The following is a 22539-nucleotide window of genomic DNA, read 5'->3' on the forward strand; positions in this document are numbered from 1 at the left end:
ATTTTCTTAGTAACCTGTATAGTTTATGTAACTGTAAACAATATTTTATTTTATTTTTTGGAAGTATTTTTTTTAAGTTTATTTTTATTAGAGAACAAGCGGGGGAGAGGCAGAGAGGGAGAGACAGAATCCCAAGCAAGCTCTGCACTGTCAGCATGGAACTTGATTTGGGGCTTAAACCATGAGATAATGACCTGAGCCAAAGTCCAGAGTCAGAAGCTTAACTGACCGAGGCACCCAGGTGCCCCCATATTGTTTTATTTTAAAGTTATCCAAAGAATTATTCACAGTGTAAGAATATAGGATATGATGGATCTTACAAAGGTACTTAAATTTTTTCTACTATCAGGTGAAATGCCTAACTAGCTTTGATTATACAAACTAAATGAGCTCAAGGATAGTATGATAATAAAAGATTTATATGCAACTAAAAGACAATATACAATTTAAACATTCTGGGGAAAACACTCTAATGATTTAAAATACCTTTATGTTTTAGTAGAGATTATTTAATATAGTACAAATGGAAGAATTAAGGACTGGGGTATTTATAAAACCAAACAAGTATTTTGACTTAGAAGATTCCTTTAATTTGCTTTCATTTTCCAATATTTTCCTTGCAGCCAAAATCCTAACCTCTTTTGATAAATAGGATGCTAATCCTGTTGGACACCTACGGCTCAGTAAACCTGAATGCTACACGTCCTGTAAGTCCCACAAAAGTCGTGAGCAGCCGTCCCTGACTTCATTCTCTTGAGCATTATTCTCCCTTTCCTTTTTTTGTAGCTGTCAGGGTTTCCAGTTCTGTCTTCGAGGAACCTTGTAATGCGATATTCAGACCTCAGTCTTACTTACAGTCACAAAACATGGTCTGAGGCTTAACTTAGTTGCTGTTCCTGTCATTTATTTCTGTCAAAATGAGCTCCTCTGCAATTATTTGCATCACGAATTTTCATCTCATATTTTACCATCTGAGTTTGATGATTTCCTTCATCTGTTAAGGAATTGCTTCTTTTAAAAAAATTATTTACAGTATTTTCTAGTAAGGCTTGTACACAACTTCAGGAAACATGACTTCATGAGACTATTTAAACAAATTTATGACATATTCAAAATGAGAGCATGGATGTTTCACCAAGGTATGTAACTGAATTTTATGGCAAAGCTAAATAAAAATGGCAGAGTTAATGGCTATCATGGGAAGTGGAGGCTCTTAACCTCTAAGATCAACTGGAGAGATTCAGTGTGGCATCCCTTTTTTGAGTAACTTGGAAATGTAGTAGAAGGCCAGGGAGACCCAGGGCAATTCTCCTATTCCCACGTGACACACTTTCTTAAGTGAATGTAAAATCCCATTGTAAGCATGTATGATAAAGAACAGTGCCTTCATGTTTGTAGTGATGGTGAAAACGCAGAGGCATGGCATCAAGAATGCTTTTTGCCATTGTGTGACCAAGTTTTCAATATGTAATTATAAATAAGCCTTTGCTCCTGCCTTTATTAGATGTCTATTGCTGCATAACAAGTTATACCCAAGACTTACGATTTATTATCTCACAGATTTTGTGGGTCAGGAATCAATCTGGGAGTAATTTAGCTAGGTTCTCTGCTTTAGGGTCTCTCTAGTAGTTGCAGTGGCAGGGGTTACTGCTAAGGCTCCACTAGGGGGGATATGCTTCTAAAAGAATTCTTGTGGTTGTTGGTTGGATTCAGTTCCTTATGTGCTGTTGGCTTGAAGCCCCTGTTTCTTGCTATGTGGGCCTCTCTCCAGGCATTCCCAACCCGGCAGGTAGCCTCTGATCAGGGTGAGAGTGAGAGATCAAGAGAGAAGCCTATCTTTCTACAACGTGACATCCCATCACTTCTGCTGTATACTCATTAAAAACTAGTTTTTAGGTCCCATGCACACCCAAAGGGTGGACTACCAGGAAGTGACATCATTGAAGCCATCTTAGAGGTTGCCTCTAATGTATCAAATGCAAGATACATTCACACACTCCCCAGATCCCCAAAAGTCTCATCATATTACACCATCAGCTTGAAGTCCTGAATCTTATCGCTGAAATCAGGTCAGGCTGGGTGAAGCTCCTCAGGTGTAATTCATTAAGTCCAGATTCTGCAACACAGCTCCTCTCAGTCTGTAGACCCATGAAGCTAATGGGACAAGTCATCTGCCCTCCACTCCCAACATACAATGATGGATTGAGCATGGGAGAACTCCAATAAGACATTCCTGTTCACAAGGGGGAGAAACTCAGAGGAGTCCCTACATCCACCCCACACTCAAGGGGAGGGGACTGTTCAAGGTCCTGAAAACCAGGATTGGGAGAGGTCACTAGTACCGTCTTAGAGGCTGCCTACCACACTGTCCTTCCATTTGACTCTAATAATAAAAAGTAAAATTTAAGAGACTGTTTTATGAAGCATAAGGTGCACTCAAGTTTTCATAGTTTTATGTTGCATTACTGTGTACTACAATTTTTTCTTTGGCTCAGGGTAAAAATTATTTTGCATTGCAAGAATATAGGAGGAAATTGCTTAAAAACTCTTTTTCCTTCTAACATGGCTACAAATCTGACTTACATTGTTTAATTTTCCCAAAATTTTCAAAATGTTTAAGGTTTAATATAACATCTGTTACAGCTCCATACTTATTCCTCAAGCTGCATTCTGTATTTCATCTTCAATTTATCAATACATTGATTGCATTTGCATAAAATTCAAATTATATTCCTTGGTGAAACATCAGTTTAGTATAACCAAACTAGAGCATAGATTAGGAAGTTTTTTTTTATTTCTGTATATTCTTAGAATGATGTCACAATAACAACACAAATTTAGAACATACAGTGTGGCATCTGTGGAATTCCTAAGATAACTATAATATCTTTAATAATGCTTCATGTTTTTAATGTTCTATGGTATTTCCATTTAAGAATCATATTTTTTCCTTCTATATCTATAACTTTATGAATAACCTATCCAAATATGCAGAAGAGGGCCTTGGGAGAGAAAAAATATGCACATTATTTTTCTTAACTGACTACCTGACTAGGTTTTTTTTGTTTGTTTTGTAATATAAACATGTTATTCTATCAGTTTTTATCTTCAATGATATATGAAAGATCCAAAATCAAGTTGGCTGTCTCCACAGCCACCTGCAAGCCACTAAGTTTAGCAGTAAAACAGTCCAAGGTCAGGTTGTTGGCTGAGCCCACAGCTTCATGTGGGAGGCAGGTTTGTGGTGCAAAGGGATGACGAGTACTCTTTAAAAAAGACCAGTGGAGTTCTTCCTGGCTAGTGTATAGTCCACAGCCACATCTTGAAAGCAAATCTGGCCAGTCAACAACAGAGGGAGACTCTGGCTGAGCGGACCAAAAGTGTCCATACTTCATGTCTGTAAGAATTTCACCTCCATCATGTTCTAGAGAACCAGCAACAGATTCTAGTGCACTGCAGAATGCTTCAGTGAGGAGCTGAAGTTCTGTTTGAGTACACCCATCATCTTGGAGAATGCTTTCGGGCTCATTACAAATCTAAAATAGTAATAAAACCATTGAAAACACATACAGAGCAATGTTATAAAAATTTTTCTGAAAGATAAAATACTTGATCAAACCTTTATCATGAAATTACTACTTGTGTTCAATTTCCTTAGGAGTTTAGCACAATGCTAATGGGCAACTATGGGTCAGCTGTCCAGGCTATAATCCCTTAATCTGGTTGATTATAGTATAAATATATGCTAGTCATGTTATCAGAAAGAATGAGTCAGAATAAACCCCATCATTGGCTTACTATGAAGGACTGCTCGGTAGTGTCTCCTCAATACATGAAGGACATGGCATAATGCATATATTACAGGTTTTCATACACAGGAGGAGGTTCCTTAAGGCTAATGTCCAAATGAAGTACTTATTTAGCCAACTGTTTGAGATTTGTTTAAAATGAGAACACACATGATTATTATTAAGACAAAAGCCATTTAGGGACATGTGCAATTTTCACATTAAGGTTTTAAAATAATCTCTTTAATGAGAAGTAAATGTTTTTTGTTTGTTCCACCATTCTAAAAAAGTTTATCCTAGAGATTTAATGATAGAAAAAGTAATATATTAGCAAACTAATAATTGAATGATAGCTAAAAACCCATATTCAACCCATTTCCAAGCAGTGACCACTTTCTTTTTCGGCTCAGGATGTGTGAACCACATAAGATGGCCTCTACTGCATGTTCTTTCCCCAGATTTTCAGTACTGTATTGTTTCTTCAAAATTCTACTTAGAAAACCTTCCTCCTCCAAAAAACCTTTTCTAGTTTACTCAATCCCATTTGCAGACTATATTGCATCAATAGATGGGCACTGATTTTGTTTTTTGTGATGTATATTCTGATAACTTTTAGATTTTAAATCATTTTGGGAAGTAGGGTGGGGCACATGTGTAAAAAATGTGCACTGTCTCTCTAACCTAGTCAGCCACCAGAAGCTCTGCAGTCTCTTCATAACACTCCTGACCAACCAAAGAATCAACTGCAAATATGTGGGAAACATACCTTTTTGTATCTGTTTTAAAAAAGTCAGCATTTACGAAATAATCAGAACCATAATGGACTAAATTTATGTATTATCAGGACATAGTTTCCTAAATGAATAAAAAATATTCCACTTGATAGAATTTATATTATAAACAGATACCAATTTAAAAATCATAATAGAATCTGGGATGTCTGGGTGGCTCAGTTGGTTAAGCTTCTGACTTTGGCTCAGGTCATGATCTTGTGGTTCATGGGTTTGAGCCCTGTGTCAGGTTCTGTGCTGACAGCTCAGAGTCTGGATCCTGCCTTGGATTCTGTGTCTCCCTCTTGCTCTGCCCCTCCAGTGCTTGTGCACCCTCTCTCTCTCTCTCAGAAATAATAAATGAATAAACTTTAAAAAAATATTTAAAAAATCATAATAGAATCTAATACTTGGAATGCTTAAATGAAATTAAGTCTTTTCTTGACAGTCCAGAAGGTATGAAGTATTCTGTGGAATCTTAACACTTTCATTATGAATATCAATTATTATTGGACCACAGCAGTTGAAATCTCGAGTACAACTCCCATTTAACAGAACGCTCATTTCAACATGCAATATTTAGACAATATTCAAAGAATGTGATCATTTGGTAAAGGGCTGGATTAATAATAATCAGTGTAATAAAGATATTACCTTATATTTGCAAATGTTATTTTCCTCATGTTTTCAAATACAATATTTGATTTGAACTACTGAGAAATTAATCATTAAAAGTTCCAGGGTATTATGATTTGGTTTATTGTCTCATAAAAACAAATGTTGCTGGGAATTCAGATAATCTGAACAGGACTATCTAACCTACCTTGTGTCTGATATATGCTGCCAAATGAGTTTCAGTACAGCCACCTCCCAACAAAACACTCGGTTCCTTGATTGTTAACTGCAAAACATGCAGTGCTGTTTGACATGTGAGCTAAAAAAGAGATGAATCATCAGAATCAGACATCGACATGAGATACACAAAGAACTATAACCATTTTTCAAGGGAACTTAGTAGACTCAAAGAGCTGGATTTTAATTGCAAAAGAACAAAACTTGTGTTGCCAAGGTTGTAATGGGATGAATACAGTTTGAAACAATAAAGATTAGAGATTAAAGAAAAATACTTTAGCCAGATGTTTATTTCCGTAGGCAGGATTAATATCATCTTTCATATGCACTTAGCTCCTCAAACTGAGATTGACAAATGGATGTCCTCAAAATAACTGGGTCAGTAAGGTTTGCTAGTATTTCTACCAAAAAGATTATTTTAGTCTAAATAAATGAGTTATATACATGCTATAGAATTTATTTCAGGCTGCTATGGAAATAATATAGCTACAACCCAGTAGTAGTAGTAGTAGCAGTAATAATAATAATAATAATAATAATAATAAAGAGAGCCCTTTCATATTTACCAAGGACATATCCTTGAGTATATATGAATCAAGTTTGTGACCAATACTCATATAAAAGTTGCATGTGTTATTGCTGGTAGAAAACAACAAACTCTTAAGAGGTGGATGGGTATGGCTGGGGAACTCATTTTCTAAGTGAATTGTTCATACACATTAGCATCAAGGTATACACAATTCAAGTTAATTACTAAGAAAAGTTCACATGTCAAGGACCTTTAGATTGCTTGTAAATACTAGAAATAATAACTGGTAGCACTTGCTAAGTCTACTGTAATATCACAGGCAATTCAGTCAGCTTACTTGTGACTTTAATTCTCATTTTTGTTGTTGCTTCCTAAATCACCTAGGAAAGTTATGAAAAACAAAATGCAAGCTCAGCTATGTGAAGATAACTATTGTGTCTGTCCAACTATTTAATCTCTGTTTCAGCCCCTAGACAATGGAATTCAAAGTTTGTTACCTACCTTCAGCTCATCCCAGGCAGTGTCATTTCTGTTGCAGAGCAGCAAGCTGCAGATAGTTGCCTCATTAGGAATAAGATGAAGAAAATGTTTGAAGCCAAATTTTTCAGTGCACAAATCTTTTACACTTCCATAACTACTAGGAGAGATTGAGCCTAGGGAACCAATAGGCTGTGTTCCTATTTTTTAAAGTTTAGAAAACACAAAAGGTATGAGTAAAGATGGAATGTACAATCATGTACAATGGATTCCTAAAAGCCCCTAAGCATACACTTCGAAACATGAAATGCAGACTAAATAACAAGATGCATTTTCTAAAACCTATAAGATAGGTAGTAGTCTGCTATTAAAATGATATACAATAAAGCAGAGGTTCTTTCACTTTACAGACTTCTTTGAACACCTGTTAGGAGCTATCTCGTTCTCTAGAAAAGCACACAAAAATGTGCATCCATCTTCTGGGAGCTTAAAAAATTTGCAAGAACCCAGAAAGTAATCCCTGAACAATTACACTTATTTGAATATTCTTTTCTTCTAAAGCCTCAAAGCATAAAGAATACTTGAGTAATCTAAAATTTAGGGATTACCAAAAAATGCCTACGAGATATGTATTTCACTTGGGGGACACAACAGAGAATCTGAGAGGATCTGGCTCTACTGCTTATGTGCCACTGGACACGAAGCAAGTCTCTGATGTCAGAGTCTCTGATGTCTGGGTGGGCCTCCCCATATGACAGTAAGATGGGAATAGTAATGCCTACTTCACAAAACAAATCAAATGTTAAATGTTCTGTACTCCATGACAAGCTTCAAACACACCAATGGCCTATGCACAATAACCCCAGATCATCGATAAAGAGGAATTTTGTCTGAAGGAGGAGAAAGGAGGTAATAGGCAATGTTAACCTAGATACACTCAGGAAGGTGGAAAATATAGTTTACCTGAGCCATGGGCTTGGTATAGTTTTTCCCCTTTTTATCTCACAAGGTCTCTGCTCCCAAGATCCAGGACTAAAGCTCTGGCTATTAATACCATGTTCTAGTTATATGTGGGATAAATAAGAACTGTGGGCTGGTATAGAAACCCTGTGCCCACATAAACTATTGTCTCTATAGCAAAATGTTTCATATTTTAAAAACTGACTAAATAACCTGTAACACTCGATATTCACAGCTGGAAAAGTCATGAAAAATCAATAAATATTTAAAGCTATGTGTCTGACCCAGAACATCAGTGAGTTCCATAGAACTATTTCCATTATTTCTTCATAATTTCCACTTTGACAATCATGGGACAGCCTTATAGAGGTAGGGCAATAATCCAGAGATATTAGGTGTTCAATACTGGCATACACACTACTACATTTTGATGAGTATAATAACACTAAATATAGTGAACTTTAACAATGGCTTAAAGTCTGATAAACATTGCAATTGATCAAAATGATCAATTTTGGTATGTTGTCGATGCAATTAAAAGGATACTGAAAGTGGCTCAAATCACGAACTCTTCACGTTGTCATGTTTCTTTGGCTGTAATATCAATCTTATGTCTGATTTTAATTTACAAAATACAGTGAATTTCTTGCCTGTTAAAATTCTGTATCTTACCAAATAGATTAGTTAATTCAACAAATGTCTTAGAACACCTACTGGGGACCAGGCCTGTTGTCAGTGCTAAAAATAAAAGACGATCCTGATTCTTAAGGAGCTCAGCTGGAAATATCAGATATTTAAAGCTAGTGCGTGTACATACCCACCCACCCACTCCTAATTAAGAACTATTTAGGCAGAAGTACAGTAGTGAAGAAGTATAGAAGTGAAGAAAGGGGATCTTTTAGCTGCAAAACTACCTTCTGAATATAATGTGATTTAAGAGGTTTGTAAAATTCAAAGTTTTGTGTTAAGTATGAAAGACCTAATGATTATGAGGTGATTAAACTTCTCAATACTGTAAGATACCTGGGGGGGTTAATAGTTTTACGTCATAACAGATTCTGTTGTCCTTTGGGGGGCAGGAAAATACATAGAAGTAGCCATAATCACTCAACTTTCAGTAAGTGAATGTTATAGGATATCCTTTATGAGAAACCTTTGCTGCCAGAAATGTTAACATATGCTATAAAGTTGGTGGCTTCTAAAATTTTTCAAGATGTTCACAGTGACACACACCAAGAATATCTCTGCTCAAAAAAAGTGTGATTTATTAAGTGTAAGAGGCAAAGGCTGAAGGTGCTTTTTACCTGTCACTTTACTCAGGGGTTCCATGAGAGCCGCTCCAACTCTGTCTATGGCAATCATGCGATGCATACTGAGAAACTGTTTCAAAGATGGGTGCACAACTTTTTGGCATATGAGTAGATCTATGTGATCACTAACTAGCTGCCTTCCTAGGCTAAGCAACTGGTCCAGGACTGCATTTTCAAGAGAAACCCCAGAACTGACCACTACAGTTCCTTCTCCAGTGTCAGAGACATCTCCAGATAAAGATGCACAGAAGAGTGCCACCTTGAAGGTGTCTGATTTTTTGATAGGTAAGATCTTCATCAATTGAACTTCTGATATTTCAAGAAGTATTCCAGGTAATACAGTAGAATCTGTAACTCTTTGACCTTTTAAAGGCACAATTATACTCTTTCCTAAAATGAGGCAGTCTTTGGTGTTTTCTGGAATTGTAAGCAAAAAGGCTCTCAGAATCAAAGCACTGATATGGTCTATTTCCTGTCTGGTGAGCATGCAGGCAGGTTTACTTGTTACTATACTGCGCACCAGGCAAAGGAGGGTCTGAGTACTACTGAAGTCGACTAGAATTCGACAACCACAGAACTCAGACTGGAGGTAACTGGTGCAGAGGCTCAAAAGATGCTTATTTAATTTGATAATAGTGGTGGGCATCAAGCCTATTCTCTGAACATTTTCAATCAGATTGCAGCAAAGAATGGCTGTGAATAAGCCACAGTCACTGAAGCATGACACATGATTCTGCATGGATGTTGTTAGGATCTTTAAGATGGGATGGGTGACAGAAAGGTTAGCGAGCAGGGCTGATGACTGTGAGGTTGTGCACACATAGCCCCCGAGGCCATTGTGCAGCTGCTTCAGCCTACCTGAAGGGCCATAGCTTGATGTTAGGATGCCTTTCAAGACACAAAGTGTGGCCCTGACTCTCTCACTTGTCAGTGGTTCACTTTTACAGAACGATGGCTTTTTAGCTTCTAAGCGAGACATCTTATTTTAGGTGATAATTGGTGAAGACGGCTTTTATTTTGTCAACCATATTTTTCTGTTTATTGCATTGTCATGGGTTTTGACATTTAGAAAAAAAATTATTCTTCAAGGAATGAAAGTCTTGAATATGCGGCACTGTGGCTATAAAATTAGCTCCAGGTTTATGAAGCTTATCAGCATGGAATGATTTAATGACATAGTAATAATTCCAGGTATTTATTTTTCCTTCATTCTTCAGTACTCATTTTGTTTGCCTCTAGATTGAGACTTTACAGATTGTTTTGCAGCCCTCTGTATAAAGTATGTTCCAAGATGGACACCTATGAAAGACACCCCAGCTACAAGAAGCCAGTTCTTTCTAATCCAGCTGGTGTTTTTCATCTCTTCTTTCAATATGAAGCTCAGATTCAAAGATACTTCTTTCTATAAGAAATAAAAGTAAAACATTTTAGAGAAATAATTCCAAAATATTTAATAGAATGCAGTTTACTATTTTGACACTCTGCTCCCTCTTTAGAAAAAGGAATTATCAACTGGCACAAGCCTTCCAGAAAATGAAAAATGTAAATCCACTTAGACTAAGCATTCACTCCTTTGTTCCTCAATGAATCCCTCCAAGAAAAAGTACTGATATTTGAATGATTTTGGAATGCAAAACAACGTAATAGCTAGAAAGCTTACAGTAGTTATTTGAGTATGACATGCTTCTAGAAAAGAAATGCTATATTATGAAACTCATTATAAAATTCTGAGTCTTAAAAAAAACCCCAAATGTTTTTATTCTCTTACATCAAGATTTAATGTTATGTTTTTTCTATAACTCTGGAAACCGTAGGTCTAAACATAGATACACTTACATCAAATCCTGCTTATAAATAATTATGAAATATGATAACTGTTAGGTCTCCCAAACGTAGACCCACTTTTTAATGTACAGTCTAGCTCTAGCTGTATAAATCTGCACAGCACATTGTACCAAAGAATAAACCATGTTTTCAATGTTTGACTAAAGTCAGAGCTAATTTTTTGTAGTTTCATTCTATCAATTAATGATTGTCAGTTTTGATGTCCTACCATAATCCTCTCCAAGACTTTGGTTAATGACAGTAAGTACAAAAATCAGGGAATATGCTGTTTGACAAAGAGAAAGACAGGATCTGATTTGCAATTTCTATCTCCAAGGGTCTGAATACCATAAAATATTATAACAAGTGTACTTGCACTTGTACTAGCTTCCTTAACAAGGTTGTAAATAAGTAGCGTGCCTTGCAGCATAAAATCCTGACACTTTAATAACGTGAAAAAAATAAAAATTTCAGGTCATGGACCTTGTCTATTGAGGCTTGGTGCTTTGAAGGTGAAAGTTCAGCCAATTATTATTTTCAGGAATATGCTAATTATGCCAATCACTTGGACAGTATTTAGCATAAATAAAACTAATTGGACTACCTCACTACAGGACTACCTGAAGCAGACGATGGCACAGTGTGCTATAGACCGAGAAGGTGGTGTGAAGATGTGCAAAGAAGAGGTGAAGAGGAGGAGGGGATGTTATTCAGAGTTATTTCGGTTACCACTCCTCCCCATTTAAAGGACTGTAACCATGGCAACTGGACCCAACTAAAGAGGAGGCAATGATGGCTAGTGTTCTCCTTGCAATAAACTACAGTTATCCTTTTTTACAAGACGAGGAAAAAAATCTTTAATCTTATGCCAAGAACAGCCAAGGTACTTAAATATTATTTCAATGGTTATTTTAGATTCAGCAAAATCTGTGACATACATTTAAACAAAACCTTAGTGAAGTGACTTCTATACATTATTTTATACTTTGTAACACACACTCACACCAAAACACAAATCATAATAGAAAACTGTGATCGATAAAATGATTTCTCCAGTTAAAAAAAGATTTCAATACATAACAGTGACACGTAACATTTCAAAAGCAGAATGCCACATCAGCACCTCTAAGAGTCTTGGGTAGTGAGACCAGTAACCACATCTTTTGGCTAGTATCTCTATAAAATCTACGAAATCAAAGAAGAAATCATTGAAAGTATTGTATTGGTGACTCCCAAATCATTTTTAGGATGTCAAAACTTTCTGACTTGTGAGTCTAGATCCAGACAAAGCAAGGTACAACTGAAAGGAAAGAAATGAAATGGCTTATAGAATATATGTGGAAGTGTCAGTTTAGATCTATTAAAACTCTTTCTCCTGACACTATGACCCGTATTTCCAAAGGCTACCATCACATGAACAGCTCTGACTTCCTGGATGCACAGGCCTGCCAGATGGGCTTTTGTAACAGATAATTTAATTAAAATAATAATAAAATTGGGGCACATAGGTGGCTCAATTGGTTGAGCATCTGACTTCAGCTCGTCATGATCTCACAGTCTGTGAGTTCGAGCCCTGCGTCGGGTTATGTGCTGACAGCTCAGAGCCTGGAGCCTGCTTCTGATTCTGGGTCTCCCTCTCTGCCTCTCCCCTGCTCACACACTCACTCACTCTCAAGGATAAAAAAACATTAAAAAAAATAATAAAACTTACATGACTGTATTCCAAATTTAGACATACACTATAAATTGTGATTTAAAGAGATATAAACAGGTAAAATTTCTCCCATCAGGGTTCCTGGGAGAAATGGCTGATTCTAGGTCTGAGGCAAAAAATATACAAGATGAACTGAGGATTTTTTTTTTTTTTTTTACCTAAGAGTAATATACTTGGGTCATATTAAAGAACACAGGAGAGGGGCACCTGGGTGGCTCAGTCAGTTAAACATCCAACTTCGGCTCAGGTCATGATCTCACAGCTGCTGAGCTGGAGTCCTGCATCAGGCTCTCTGCTGACAACTCAGAGCCTGGAGCCTGCTTCAGATTCTGTGACTCCCTCCCTCTCTGCCCCTCCTTTACCCATGCTCGCGCGCGCGCTCTCTCTCTGTCAAAAGTAAATAAACATTAAAAAAAGGGGGAGGGGGGCGCCTGGGTGGCTCAGTCGGTTGAGCATCCAACTTCGGCTCAGGTCAGGATCTCGCAGTTTGTGAGTTCGAGCCCCGCGTTGGGCTCTGTGCTGACAGCTCAGAGCCTAGAGCTTGTTTCACATTCTGTATCTCCTTCTCTCTGCCCCTTCCCTGCTCATGCTCTATCTTTCCCTCTCATAAATGAATAAACATTAAAAAATTAAAAAAAAGCACAAGAGAAAAATAGACATAGGACTCAACATGAAGGGCATCCAAGATGGGACCCAAGATGGGACATCCAATATTAAAAAGAATATTGATAGTAATAGCTTGAGATAATTCAAGTAATATGCAAACTCATGAATTCATATTGTCATCAAAAACAAAAACCCTCATTGCTGTTAGGGCACAAATTTACTTTTATAAAAACTCATAGATGGAAGTAAGCACTTATCTTGCTTTTCCTGATAAATGCATTTTGAGGGAAAACTGAATACTTGATGAGGTAAAGCTGTTCCAGCTCATAAATGGAGAAGCAATGATAGAATTTGAACAACATCATTTTGCAACTCCTAAGGAAATAATGTATTAGACTATTGTGGTGGTTGGCAAATTACAGCCCATGGGCCACATCCAGCCCGCTGCCTATTTTTGTAAATAAAATCTTGGCTCATGCTCGTGTATCATGTACGAATGCTTTTGTGCTACAATAGAAAGTTGAATAGTTGAAACAGAGACTGTATGGTCTGCAAAGCCTAAAATATTTACAATATGGTCATTTATAAAAAAAGTTTGCCAATTCCTAGATTAGAGCAATGATCATAAATAAATTTTATAATAGATCTTATAATGGAGAGATCAGACTGATAATGCACTTTAATCTTAGCAACACTGAAAGTGGATCAGACAGTATACGTGAAACAGTGATTTTACTAGAATGTCTACCATAGCACATCCATGAAGTATTCTTTTTCAAAGAAAAAAAGAAAGTAAAAGCAGGCCTTCTGATCTAACTACCAGATTATAGGAGATATGGGAGAGTGAGAAACTTGTTAAATGACAAAATGAGGACTCAGTCAACCAAATTCAGAATGTGGGGCATTCAAAAGAGGCAGATTGGGAAGGGAAATGGAGTGGCTGAAAAGAGACATATCTATCAAATACAATGAGTGGACCTTATCTGAATTCCAATTCCAACAAACCACCTGTAAAATGAGATTTTTTAAAAGACAAATTGGAAATCTGAACATGGCCCTGAGTATCCAATGGTAGTAAAGACTAACCATTAACTTTTTCAGTGTGATAATGCACTTGTGGTTGTATGTGTATTTATCTTTAATGTTAAAGAGACATACTGAAGCTTGGGACTTGCTTTAAAATATTTAAAATATCAAAAAGGGGGTGAGGACAGAAAGATAGATAAAATAAAACTGGCAAAATGTTGATAAGTATGAAAGCTGGGTGATGGATACTAGAGAGTTGAATATACTATTCTCTATTTTGGGGTATGTTTGCAATTTGCTATAATAAAAGTAGAAATTAAAAAAATAATATGGGACAAATAACAGCACATTATTTTGATAGAATCAATGTTTAATTCATTCTAGATGTTTTTTGTTTTTTTTTTTAGATTTTATTTTTAAGTAATCTCTATACCAACATGGGGCTCAAACCCACAATCCCAGGTTCAAGAGTCACATACTCTACCAACTGAGCTAGCCAGGTGCCCCTAAATCTGGTTTTAACATTTGCTCGCCCTAAACCTGTTTTAATATCTGTTTCTGCTTGCTTGACTGGCATTGTTGGTCTCTCTGAAACTTCTAACTACTGCAGCAATGACATCCAAATCTCTTATTGTATTTACCTTAACGTTGTAGAGATGTTTTCTCAACTTTACTTTCCAAGAATACCTCAATTAATAATAATCCTTGTATTTCTTTTCACAGAAGGAGAAACTGCTTTCTTTTTTTTCTCAAAATTTGGCTATTGCAGACCCCCAATCTCTTATGACAAGAATTAAAGGAAAAAAACAATGTCATAAGTAATACACATACACACACACGCGCGCGCACACACACACACATTCTGTCTGTCTAATGATCTCATTACAGTCTGGAAGAGTTTACAGATAAAAATCAAGCATCTAATAAACTCTTTAACTCCCTGCTGCTCATGTCCACTAAAACTCCCTTTATAAAAACAAATCTTACATCTTTTATAAATACAAATCTTACACAGAATATCTTAAGGTTATTCTTTTAAGTCATTAAGCTTCTGATATTTTATTACCTGTTTTTTTTGTGTTAAATAATTGTCTATTACTTTAAGCTACCCTCTTCCCTTTCTCTTTATGAGCATTTATAAATAAAATCTTGATTTAAAATAATGTAATTTTGGGGGGCACCTGGGTAGCTCAGTCAGTTGAGAGTCTGATTCTTGATCTTAGCTCAGGTCTTGATCTCAGGGTCGTGAGATCAAGCCCTGCATTGGGCTCCTCACTGGATGTGAAACCTACTTAACAACAACAAAAAATAACGATGTAATCAGAAATTACATTACAGTTTTATCAGAAGTCAAAATTACAGACCTCTTAAGAATGTGGAAAATCACAGAGGTTGTCCTTCTATAAGAAGCAGACCCTAAAATGACCTAGCTTATGCCAAAATTAAAAGCACATTATTACTCATCTGATGGTCATAAAGGTATATTAAGATAGAAAATGGTCCATAATTATAGGGCTACAGTTCTCCATCTGGGGCCAGATCAGTTTCATAATTCAGGGTTTCTTGAATTTTAGAAAAATAATACAGCATCTAGCACCTATAACCAAAATAATATAGTGTTTAATACCCATAAGCAATATAATCATAATGCTCATAATCAAACACAACAGTATTTCTGCAGTAAAACTAAATAATCATACTGAGTGGAATAAAGACTGTAAACTGACTCAGTCAGCTAAGATTAAGTTTTGCTACCAAAGGAGTTATAACAAAACTTTTTGGATTTTAGAATTTATTGGATATTGGAATTATAGTTAAGAGATTATAATCTTGAATTATGTAACTATATCCTCTTATTTCGGTGACTCTCAAAAGTAACATTACTTCGAAGCTAAAATATTAGATACTAAAAATATTAGATACTAAAGAAGGAGTATGTGGCGTTTTATTAGCTCAATTGGTTAACCATCTAACTCTTGATTTCAGCTCAGGTCATGATCTCATGGTTCGTGGGATTGAGTCTCATATGCTGGGCTCATGCTGTCAGTGCGGAGCCTGCTTGGGATTCTCTACCCCGCCCGCCCCCGCCCTCCTGCCCCACCATTCCCCAGCTTGCTCTCTCGCTCTCTCTCTAAATAAATAAGTTAATTAAATAAAAACTTTATTAAAAATAAAAATTTTAAAAATAATAAAATAAAAAATAAAAAAATACAATTAGTTTTATTTGCCTTGGAAAGAAACAGAACAATAATAAAGGAGAGAACTTTTGCAAGTTACAGATTTGTATGTTCTGGGATAGACTTTTGTCAACTAGACAACTACTCTTTTGGATACATTTATGATCCTGGTGACATTAGTGAAAAGGACAGGACAAGTAATGGACTGCATGCCCTTTCTCCTTTCATCCAAATGACTCTGCCAGGCAAGTGTCAAAGGTCTTCATGGAACAAACTTTCCTAGAAGCAATTACAGAATTAATATTTTGGGAATGGGTCATAATAAAAACAACAGGTATGTAACTTACCAACTTAAGCTTTTTCTTGCCAGAGCTCTGTACTTAAAAAAAAATTTTTTAATGTTTATTTTTGAGAGAGAGGGAGAGACAGACAGACCGACCATGAGTGGGGTAAGGGCAAGAGAGAGAGGGAGACACAGAATCCAAAGCAGTCTCCAGGCTCCATGCTGTCAGCACAGAGCCTGATGCAGGGCGCGAACTCATGAACCGCGAGATCATGACCTGAGCCGAAGTTGGACATGTAACCGACTGGGCCACCCAGATGCCCTGAACTCTGTACTTTTTTAAAGATTATGTTTCCCATTGCTGGAACATACCTTTTGGTTGACTAGATTAAATCAAACTTACCTGAAGATTCTAAGCCTGCTATTTCCCTTGGATGTGACTCTTCTGAGGACGTCCAAGTACTGGACTATCTGGCTCAGAAATGTTGTCCTTATTAGGCATTTGGAAAACAGGGCTGCTTTTGATTCTGTGCCATCCCAAATGTATGAGCCCGACTAAAGGTACCATAACAACCAGAACTTTGTAGTCTCTCCAGAAGTTCTGAAAGCTCATAGTACTTCAGCATCAGTGCACCTAAGAAAAGGCCAATAATTAAAGACAGGAACAAAACAACTCCCTCAAGTTCTATCTATGAACCACCACAAGTAAAATATTGCACTGTAATAAAAGTAGACTATTAAAACATTTTTAGGTGTAATATAGTTTAGTGTTAATTAAAAAGGATATGTTGTAGGCTCAAAGGGATAGCAGGAAGTCAGGCTTGAGAACCTTATAAAGCAATAAAACCTTTATTCAAAGATTGTAAAGGCACCACATTACCTGCTAGAAAAGCTATATACATCTTTGGAAATGCTCACGCATAGATATCGTTTTCTTTATATAATTAACTATACTTTTTCTGAGCCGCAGTAAACTTAGATTTAAAAATAATTACATTTAGTCATTATTTTAACTGAAGAATCAAATGGTAATCCTTAAATATGTAGTAAGAACTTAGATTCTGCATTCCGACACATGTAAGTGATGGTGTTTCAATGGAGATTGGGAGAGTCATGCATAGATTCTAATTGTAGCAAACAAATTTTGGCATGGACTCTGATTTGGGATGAATTAATGCTATTTCCATTTATGTCCTGAAGCACAGGATTTTAGTGGTTGCCCTTATCACTAATAACTCTACCACACAGGGGTCTTCCCAGTTTACATGGAGAAATTGGAGCTAATAACTTGCATGGATTTACAAAGCTAATTTGTATTAAAGCAGATTTCTTTCCTGTCTTTGGTTTGTAAAGCCTGGAGTGTGGCCCAGGAAATCTGTTTCTGATGATCTGTTGGCTTTGGGAACTCGAGTCTGGACAACCTTTAAAGACTTCTTAAACTTTTTTATTTAAGGGACACTCGTTAGGCTTTAGTGATTAGCTTATAGACTTGCAATAGTACGAACGGACCCACTTCCCAAGTTCCTTTCTGAGCATAGACAGACAATAAGGGCTGCTCCATCATCTGTGGGATATACTAAGAATTACGTCCAGTTGCATGTAGATGAAATTTGGTACATGCAATCTGTTACGTTATAATAATTTTGCATGAATGCCATTAGAAAAATATCTCAACAAAACTTACTTCTTTCCAAATCAAGATTAAAATATACTGCTGGGGCGCCTGCGTGGCTCAGTCAGTTTAGTGTCTGACTCTTGATTTTGGCTCAGGTCATGATCTTCTGGTTCGTGGGATCGAACCCTGTGTGAAGCTCTGCATTCACCTTGTGGAGTCTGCTCTCACTCCCTCTCCCTTTCTCTCTGCCCCTCCCCTCCCCTGCTCGCATGCGCACTCTCTCTCTCTCTCTCAAAAATAAATGAACGTTAAAAAAAATACAGCTAGTGAGGTGAACAACTATCTCAGTGTTCTGGGTATATTAAAAATAAACGGCTCAGAGTTATGCCTATGTACATATATCATTTCCAGCATTAGAAACCATTTCTCTCAGTGTCCAAATTCACATTATATAAGGACTTTGTTTGCAAAAGTTAAATTACTAGAAAAAAACAATGGCCTAGTTGGCATTCTGTGGCCTTTTCCTGTTCTAACGTGCTCTTGTATCCTATACACTTTCTGCAAACCTTTAGGGACCATACTTTTATTGACATATTTATGTTCTATCTTTGGAGAAAGCCTATCACAATTAATTGTATCATTAAATTTCATTGTGAAGCCCACCAAACAAAATGCTTTTGAGATTTGAGGATACAATAAAACACAGTGGTCTGGAATAGTGAGGGAAGAACTATAGCAAGGATTACGTCGTAGAGGGACAGAAGCTGCACCAAAGTTACCTGGCTTGTGTTGCGTGATGTGATATTTTTGTCCACAAAATACCTTCAATTAAAGGGTTAGAAGATAACATCATTCATATCTAGTTTCATCAGTACTTACGGTGATTCTAACACCTCTGAACTCTCAACATGAGGTTATCAATTCACATTACTTTTTTTAAAAAAAAAATTTTATGTTTATTTTTGAGTGAGAGAGAGAGAGAGAGAGAGAGAGAGAGAGGAAGACACAGATTCCGAAGCAGGCTCCAGGCTCTGAGCTGTCAGCACAGAGCCAGACACCGGGCTTGAACTCATGAACTGTGAGATCATGACCTGAGCTGAAGTCGGACGCTTAACTGACTGAGCCACCCAGGTGCCCCAAGTCACATTACTTTTGATGGATGGCATTTCTTCTATGCAGTTTACTTCTCCATGATCTCTAATATAATTCAATATTTGTCAGCTTTTTTCCTGAATTATAAACTTTTAGGGAAATAGTTTATAGAAAATAGAGTTGTCTGTATAAAAGAATATAATAATAAAGTTGGGGTGAAGAACTCAATAACTAAAATTCAGAATAAATTAAACTACGATCTGTAACAGCAATGTTTGGGCAAGTGTACAGAAGAGCCTCTCCATGTAAAACACAGTATGTGATGTGATGTACTATGAACCTTCTTTGAGAAGAATCTTGGATTAACATCAAGTTAGCTTACACTTAATGAATCTTTGGTCATCCATGGGTTAAGGACAAAGGAGGAACTCCATTTTATTTACTCTGTGTTGAACAGTCTATTTGTTTCCATTAGGATAATTTAAGGATCTATGCATCTTCTTATACATTTAGGTTGAGTTAAATCTGGGAATTAGTTTTTTTGGTTGAAAACTCATCATTGGTCAATATCACTGAGGCCCAGTAACAGACTTCCTGGCTAGTAAATGATGTAGACTGATCTAATGATTAGTTGCTTCTGTGTATGCAACACCTACATGCTCCCATTTCCTCAAATTCTCCATATGTCATATGTTGATTTGGGTAATGGGAGTGAGAGGCTGGTAACTATTTTCCAATGATTATTCTGTTGTATTCTGAGAGGTTTGGAAATTGGTCAGGATCTAGAGAGGGCTTTTTACTTTATAAAATGCTTTTATTAGAGTTTTCACATTTAATTCACCTAAAAACACTACCACACTGTATACATAACTGTCCATCTCCACCAAGCCTGATGGAACTGGCACTCTTTTAAAATGGTACAGGTAACTTTAACCTCCTTTTTTTTTTTTTTTTTCATTTAATAGGTTTTCAGCACACTACATGTTTCCAGTAGGCTGAAAAACCAACTTCCCAGGACAAAACACATTAAACTTTACTAACGAAGGCTCATTGTTAGTTTTAAGAAAAAGACAACACAGTTTTGAAATTTGATGTTAGATGTGATAGTGAGGTAATGCATTCCTTATTTTGTTCATATCTTCTTGTGGAGGTTTAAAATATAATCAAACATATTTTGGAGGTATAGTTTTAACATTTTTTTTTCTCCTCAATTCTTCTGTGGGATTTTTTTCAAAATGATAATTAGCATAACTGCCCATTTCTAATAAATATAATATAGGCTTGCTTTTTAATAAAGTTAGAAATATAGAAATAAGGAAAAGAAAACTAAAAATGTCTGTTCTCTTTGCAGTTTAAACAAAAATGTGATGATGATTTACATGCTGTTTTATAATCTTTTCTTCCCCCAAGAATATAAATCTTCATTATCATTTTTGATAGCTTTATAATTTTTGATTGTATGGAAACATGCTAATTTGATAGATCTCTGATTGATAGAAATTTGAGATTTGTTTCAATGTTAAATTTATTCCTAATTACGCTATGGCAACAAATATTCTTTTTTATTTTAGAGAGGGAGAGAGAGAGTGTGCGAGCCAGGGAGAGCAGCGGGGGGAGAGAGAGAAAATCTTAAGCAAGCTCCACGCTCAGCACTGAACTGGACACTGGACTCAGTCCCACAACCCTGGAATCATGACCTGAGCCAACATAGAGTCAGACGCTCAACCAACTGAGCCACCCAAGTACCTCTGGCAACAGATATTCTTGTAAATATTCCAGAGTCCTTGCTTACAGTTCCTATAATATGCTGCTTCTCAGGACAGTATGAAGAATTACCAGATGTCTTCATTAATTCATTTTTCAAATGAACTTACGAGGTTTTCTAAAACTCTTGACTTTTACAAAGGTTCATGATGTTGAGCAGCAGGGATATTGAGATTCAATTTGGGAAGTGGGAAATTAAGCTATATGCAATTTATCTCATGATGGTCCTTCCCTCAAAACACTTGTCAAGTCATTCCAAGTGAGATGGAACTATTTTACTGACACCAGAGATACCTGAGTCTGAAACAAAACAAGAATGTGCTCAAAATGATCAGGTTTGATGATCAGTAACAGGCTGGTCCCTAAAAATAACTAGTCCTTGCTGTTTATTCATTGAGCTTTTCAAGTTTGCTTGGACTAAAGCAGCAACAGAAATGAGAGCACAGTGATTTTTCCTCCTTGCTACCCCTGTTTGGTGTATCTGCAACTGCCTTTTTCTTATCTTTTCTGAATCTTTTTTTAATGCACTGATAAACAAAAAAGGTACAGGGCTTTTAGAAATATGAGAGAAGGTAAGAGAAGTAAAATTACCAAGTTTTAGCTCAACTAAAATAGCATTTAGAGTTTTACTCATTGAAATGCTTTGTGTTAAGTTTAAAATACACTTAGAGGCAATCTTCCCACAGATTATGCTTTCATATAGTCTTCTTTCAAAAATATATACTTTGCATTATTACAAAGGTTTCGTAATTTTTATCTCATTTTGTTTTCATAGCAGTTTTATGAGGCCACTTTATAAATGACGAAACACTAAATGATTGATTTCCAAGATTACTGACAGTGAATTGTGGCACTCAACTTAGATTTTGGAGTTGGTCTGGTAGTCTTGGCTGGTATTCTATTAAGCTGTTTTCAAAAGTCAAGAATTAGGGACCCAGCTCTGGCAGTAGAGTTAATCAGAATTTCCTGTGCAGGATGATGGATGAGAAGAACATTCTGAGTGGATCATGCATACTTGAGAGTCACCAAGGTCAACTATCCTAATGCGTTAAGCCTGGCATGTTTTTCTGATTCTCATGTCAGGTATGTAAAGGGTTAACAGTAGTCTTGTGCCAAATCGTCCAGAATTAGAGTCTATATCCTCCAAACACATATCTGTGACCTACTAATAGTTGAGATTAGCTGGGCTAATTTTAGTTCAGTTTTCTTTAGCGTAGTACTTAGTACAGAATGAATAGCAAGAGTCAATGAACCATAGAATGGGGAGAAGTTTGCTATCTCTACCTTAATAAAATATTATAATCTTCTGAGTACATAGAAATATAAAAACCAAGAAAGGAATGCACTGAGTATATTACTGAAAACTACAAATATTCTTTAAAGTTAAGGCATTACTGTGTCTAAAGCAGCAACTTTCCCAACCCTTACTTTGTATTACAGAGATTATTATCTCTTCAATTTCTACCACTAAGGCCTCTGACAGGCTTGCTGAAGCTTGTTACATTCCAAGCTAACTGAAGGTCTCTTGGTGATGGAACTGGACAGTAAGGCAAAGGACAAAAAGGCAATTAAGCTTCTTACAAAATCCTAAACAGCTTGGCTCTAGCTATCAGTTTACTCTTTCTATGTAGCATCATATTAATTAGAACCATCAAGTTTTGTTATTAGCCATTACTAAATTAGGCCTACAATAACCTGGATGCAGGAAATAGTCTGAAAAGGGTTAGCATTTTGCCTACTGGGCTTGCTGGA

General features: G+C 36.4%; 1 protein-coding gene and 1 long non-coding RNA gene across 6 annotated transcripts in view; one reads left to right on the plus strand and one right to left on the minus strand.

Moving 5' to 3' along the window:
- The window catches only part of LOC122215813, an 80948-nt gene that overhangs the window by 56913 nt on the left and 1496 nt on the right, over positions 1 to 22539 (plus strand). For 4 of the 5 annotated variants that reach the window (XR_006200547.1, XR_006200548.1, XR_006200545.1 and 1 more), the window contains exons 2-4: positions 8832 to 8971; positions 11125 to 11393; positions 21762 to 21870. This is a non-coding gene — a long non-coding RNA (uncharacterized LOC122215813). Of the gene's footprint in view, positions 1 to 623; positions 708 to 8831; positions 8972 to 11124; positions 11394 to 21761; positions 21871 to 22539 lie in introns of all 5 variants that reach the window. The other variant, XR_006200544.1, reaches the window with a different exon arrangement.
- Positions 213 to 9772, minus strand: MKKS (MKKS centrosomal shuttling protein). The gene is made up of 4 exons (XM_042931614.1): positions 8681 to 9772; positions 6441 to 6616; positions 5382 to 5492; positions 213 to 3536 (listed from the first exon to the last, which is right to left on the minus strand). Exons 1-4 carry the CDS (start codon positions 9663 to 9665, stop codon positions 3096 to 3098), a joined length of 1713 nt encoding a protein of 570 aa, XP_042787548.1. The 5' UTR covers positions 9666 to 9772; the 3' UTR covers positions 213 to 3095.

The sequence above is a fragment of the Panthera leo genome, chromosome A3 (assembly GCF_018350215.1).
Source record: "Panthera leo isolate Ple1 chromosome A3, P.leo_Ple1_pat1.1, whole genome shotgun sequence".
Classification (NCBI taxonomy): domain Eukaryota; kingdom Metazoa; phylum Chordata; class Mammalia; order Carnivora; family Felidae; genus Panthera; species Panthera leo.